Consider the following 5,726-nt stretch of genomic DNA (forward strand, 5'->3'; position numbering starts at 1 on the left):
GAGTTTTTCGTGCGTGTGCCTCATGAACCATTTTAATTATATTATTATTATTATTATTACTTATTTTACCTAATCTAGTCTTAAATAACTTAAAAAGATCCATATTCTTAGATAGTTACTTTTACAATAATAGATAAAGAATAAATAGGAAAAAAAATAAAGTATTTACCTAATCTTCTTTTTTCTTGCTGTCAGGTTTCGAAGAGAGTTTAGCCTAATTTTTTTATAATAATGATAGTAATGCATTTAATAATTTCTATATATTTAAATAATGCACCAAAGAATATGTACTAATATCATGCAAAAAGTAGACAAATTCCCTTAACTCTCAAAATTTTCCTGGCTTCCTAACTATGCGACAAAAGCTGTTACAAATTCTTCCAAATTAGTCGTTAACTTTCCCACGGGAATGAATCTTGTACTGTGAGTGAAGTTGACGAATATTCTGTACAGAACACAACGTTATACAATACGCGATTTGATAGATGAAAACTATGACTTTCTATTGGTTATAGGTAATATATATTTAAACGTAAGAGAGAGCTATCAGCAAATTGTGAACGAGAGGATGTGACAGGAGGGGTTTGATTTTCTATTCGATAGCTCTGTAACCAAACAAAATTGAATACTATAAAAATTATGGTTTGTCTGAGCAATAAGATTTTATAGAGAGTAATTTTCATTTAATTTTGTACATTTTCAAGGGGTGATGGATAAAATATGGATGATGATATGTTAAGACAAAATGTGCCACATGGGTCACACTAGTGGATATTCAGGATGTTTCTAAATATTGCCTTGTAGAGTTAAGAACTTAAAACTTGTATACTATTAAAATATGGATTATTACCTAAGATTTTATGCTATTCTAATAGGTATAACATAAACAAAAAGTAGTATAATAATATTTTGAATATAAGACACTAAAACCTTGTGTCATGCGCAGTAAAGGATACCTGAAGCGATAGGGTTAATCCTATTGCTACAGGTAGGTCAAAGTGTATGTCATGACTTTTTACATTCAAAATTTAATTAAACTACTTTGTTATCAATGTACACAAAAAAAACACCTTAGAACATAGTTAACAAATGAAATATTAATATCATATGTTTCTATTTCTTAATTTTAGATAAAATATTTAAATAATTTTCAACCTCCCCTTGTATGTATATCGTGATGTTATAATTTTGTTACAATCTGCAGTCACTCTAGAAAGAAAAACAAATATTCATATAGGAGGTTTTATGCAATAAATTTGAAAACTGTAAAATGTATTTTTAATCTTAGAATGAAAATCACCTTGCACTAAGACTAGTCAACACTGACTTCATATGTTCATAGACAAATCTTTGGTAAAAATACTAAGCCTGCACGAGTAGAGTTAATCTGTCTAACTTAGTATATCAGGCCCTCTTACCTTCTCATAATTATTAATATATTTTAGAGTAAATTTGAAAGTGTACAATTGAATTAGTTTTTCTACAAACAGAAACTTCTTGTGTAGACTAAAATTGTATGCTTAAACTAATTCAATAGAGTAATAACTTTTTATGTAAAATACTTTAATGTACCTGATTGGTAAAGTATACTACATAAGGGCTAATGTCTTTTTTGTCTTTATGTGTGTGTACTACCACACAAACACTTGTTAAAACAACAAAAACACTTAAATGATTGCTAAGATTGCATGACTGATGTAAAACTCATATTTAAGTGTATGAAATCCTACCTTTAGAAATTTAAAATTAATCTTACCTTTCAACATGTTTACAACCAATTCATTTGGGAAATGTGAATGCTGACTATCAACTTCTTTTGTTACATTCTGAAACCAGTTGCTAAACCTACTGTTTTCTAGTGGAATATTCGGCTTAAGTTTTTCTGTGTTGCCATTCTGCAAATACACACGTGCATTTTGTACTTTCATATAAACATAGCTATAATAAAACTTACTAAACAAAATTTCAGTCACAGTTATAAAAACAAGCATATTTCAGTGATTCTTGCCTAATTTTCTACTGTAACAAATGCATACACCTCTAACCAAATATAGAATCCATTATAAATACTTTTCTATTTGAATTACTATTCATCAGTAGCTTACTTCTTTTTAGTAAACACAATAAATTTTTTCCTGAATAGTGAAGCAAACTTTTCTTGCCAAATTTCAAGTTCAACAAAGTCAAAATATACTTTTCTTTGTTATTAAGGACAACATTTTACAATGGGTCATCTGCAGTATGCCTGTCTTAGGAACTGAACCCCAAATTTTAGTTTTATGAGTCTAAGTTTACAACTGAGTCATCACAGGGATTTTAATTTTCATATATCATCAAATGTGTTAATAATTGAATAGTTTATATATATATATATATATATATAAAGTTCATATCATATTTTGTTCCCTAGGCTGACCATAATTTGTCTACTTCTATTTGCAAGTTCTGTTTATGTATGTTAGCTTTCTACACTTGACTTCTTTATTCACTGGTGTTTGAGGAACTAATGCCAGAAGAGATTAGCTTTTTTTCTTCTTCAGAGCCTTAAATATATTTTAACCTCCACGATACCGAACACACGAAAGCAATATATAATTTATAACTAAGCAAAAACTTCTCAATTAAACATACCGCTACTATTCCAGGAACAAGTTCCATCTGAAATATTTCATTGAAGTCAAATCCTGGGCTAGGATCCCTAGTTTGTTTTTCATTTTCAGAATGTTCAACTTCATCGTGGATTTCTCCATTTTCTTCAGATTTATCTCCAACTGGCACACATGCTGTTACCAAATTAAAAAAAAAAAGTCACTAAACCCAATACTTTATTAATAGAATCAAAGTTTACAAACCAAAAAATTTTATGTCAGTGAACTTATATACTACTTGAAAACTGCCTTCATTTACTTTTTATGCATAGTTAATACAACAACAACAACAGAACTTATATTTTTGGCTACTAAACTGGTGTTAAATTTGAATCATTCACAGATATTACAAGACAAAATATCTAATAAAATAGCCATATAATTTGATATTCAGTCACTTAAATATCATATTAACAGACTTCAAAAATAAAAACAGGAAAGCCCTACTGTTAGAAAAAAACATTGGTTAATATGAAATACATTTTTACCTCATAATGATCTTATATTACTGATATTTCTTGTTTTTTAAGTAAAAAAATAAACTAAAAAATATATATTAGTACTGATCCTAGCAGTATTACATGCTTAATTTTCTTTCTGATAATTAGAGAAGATTAGTACAGTGAAACCCCTATTTTTTGCACCCCGATTTAATGTGAATTCGGATATATATATATATATATATACAGTCTTATTTTCTATACAGCTATTTTATATATATATAGCAAGGCTTCTTAAAATAAACTTGATAACTTGTAAAAATGCTAGTTTTTCAAACACTAATATGTTTCTAGTGTTCATGTCTGACAAACATGCACCAGATCAATAAATCTTTGCTGTCAAAACATAGAACCATAATGACCACTCCAAGGATTCTTAATTACCAGCAATTCACTGGTCTCAGATATCGTAATATGCAGAAGTGTTGAGCCATCTTCATTTTTTTTTTTGTAGTTCAGTTTGATTTCTGAATACATATTTTATGGGATAGCAATCGATTTGAAAGTACAAAAAATATGGTTGAAATGCACTTTTAGCCATATATTATCTAATATTTCACGTTCCTTCATTTTTCTTTCAAAACTGCTTGAATGCAATGTAGAATAATATCCTATAATTTTCATATAAAACTCTTCTAAAATACTATTCCAAGCATCAAGGAAAGTTCATCTTTAGAAGCTTGTTACTTTTTATTCAGCATTACCAAACTGAAAAGTGGACCCATCAGCTATCAGTCATTTTTTGGAAGGTATAGCATGATGTATTACTATCTGCTTATGCTTTGCTGTGTTCATTCTTCCATTAATTCACACAAGATCTCCCACTCCAGCTGCTATGATGCACCCAAATGTATGCTTTTAAAACTATTCTTTATTACACCTATTGTACAAAAAATAAATAAGTTAAATCAGAATTTTAGGAAACCAAAAACATATTCTAGATTAGATTATACCAAAACTCCTATAATTTACTTGGCTTTCTATAAATAGGTTAAAAATATTTACATACTTCTCAGATCAATGTCTTTGGTCCAAACTCAATGAACTGTGATGGGTAACAAATTTCTGATGATCATGTGATTTATGCAGTGTAAAATTTGCTCTTGCTATTAGTTATAAACATAACCAATAACAGAGGGAATTATATACATTTTATGAAATACAAGGTGTGACAGGAGGGGCATGTCAAGTGGATTTCACTTTCTTGTTTATATCTCTGAAAAGCAAGAAGTTTGGAGGCTCTAACTTTAAATTAGGCTTAGCAATATTTACATTACAAGTGTGTAATTTGTGATAAACTCAGAAGATCATATAGGGATAGAAAGAAAATCTAAAATGGGTTATTTGAAGGAAAGAAGTGTCAAGTGATACAAAAAGTGAAGATTGAGAATATATTTTAAAATTTCCTTTATAAATTAAGAAATTTAAATATACATAATAGTAAAAGTTGAATTATAAACTACAATTTGATGCCACAGTTATTGACATACATAGATAATAAAGCAGTTTAATAAAACTTTGAATGTAACTCTAAAAAGGTTGTGACATGTGCACTTTGATCCATCCATTCACTTAGGGTTAACAAGACAGAATAAAGTTATATCACAACGGTTTTTATTTCATTACCAGCTGTAATTTTACAAAAAAAAAGGATCAAAATATTCAATGATTACCATCCTTTATGTTTGAAGTGACTGTGTTTCACATATGGCAATGTTTAAAAGTTAACTTTTATGAATGCAAATACAGTAATGTCAAAATGTTGCCACACGGTTAGAAATGGTTAACAAAATAATAAAGATTTGAAGCTGATGAAGGCTCCCATGCTAGAAGTTAATAAACTTCCAGCCATGAGAAAGATAGCTGAAGAAACCAGAATCACAAAAAAAACTTATTCAACCACATATTTTGTGTGCCTTTGGTCCAGTTAAACTTGGTCTTCATACTCAAATGTACAATAGAAGGTCTGTAAAAATTATGTAATATGTGTGTGATCTAAGATTGAATTCACCACCTTCACAGAAGCTGTTATAACACAAATTGCAGCATTTGGCAACAGTGCATAATTATTACCATCAGACTGAGTACAACCAATAGAAGTAGTAGTTCCAAGAACAATATGGAACATTGTTCTTATAAAGTACGATTAATCTTAGTACACACTTTTATTTATAACAAGAAAGTGAACATTTAATACCACATTCATGCAACTTTTACATTACTCTTCTGTCTATACTAAATTTTAATCAATTAATTAACACAATTTGATATATATATCAAAATTGTTTGCATTAATTCATTATCCTATACCTTTGTTAAAGGAGTCTTCATTGGATACTTCCATTTTGTTGTTTGGTTGATCAGAGTTTACTTCATTTGAAATTTTTTCCTCAGCTTTTGCTTTTTCTAAGTCATCAAATCCTATAAGTTCAATTGTTTCAGATTGACTAGTTGGACCACCACTAATCCATTCTGGCTCTTCTTCTTTACCATAATCTCTAGATCGACCTGACAAAACAAACACAGTGTAAAAACAAAATTAATTTTATTTCTTTACATAAACACACACACACATACA

The 5,726-nt window shown here is 28.9% G+C and overlaps 1 protein-coding gene across 2 annotated transcripts in view; it reads right to left on the reverse strand.

Moving 5' to 3' along the window:
* LOC106467922 (eukaryotic translation initiation factor 4E transporter-like) overlaps positions 1-5,726 on the reverse strand; it is a 79,403-nt gene that overhangs the window by 48,269 nt on the left and 25,408 nt on the right. For both annotated transcript variants that reach the window (XM_022396137.1, XM_013928305.2), the window contains exons 7-9: positions 5,459-5,656; positions 2,632-2,783; positions 1,757-1,895 (exon numbers count right to left, since the gene is read on the reverse strand). In XM_022396137.1, coding sequence (XP_022251845.1) covers positions 1,757-1,895; positions 2,632-2,783; positions 5,459-5,656 — 489 coding nt within the window. The remainder of the gene's footprint in view (positions 1-1,756; positions 1,896-2,631; positions 2,784-5,458; positions 5,657-5,726) is intronic.

Source organism: Limulus polyphemus, unplaced genomic scaffold, assembly GCF_000517525.1.
Source record: "Limulus polyphemus unplaced genomic scaffold, Limulus_polyphemus-2.1.2 Scaffold2796, whole genome shotgun sequence".
NCBI lineage: Eukaryota > Metazoa > Arthropoda > Merostomata > Xiphosura > Limulidae > Limulus > Limulus polyphemus.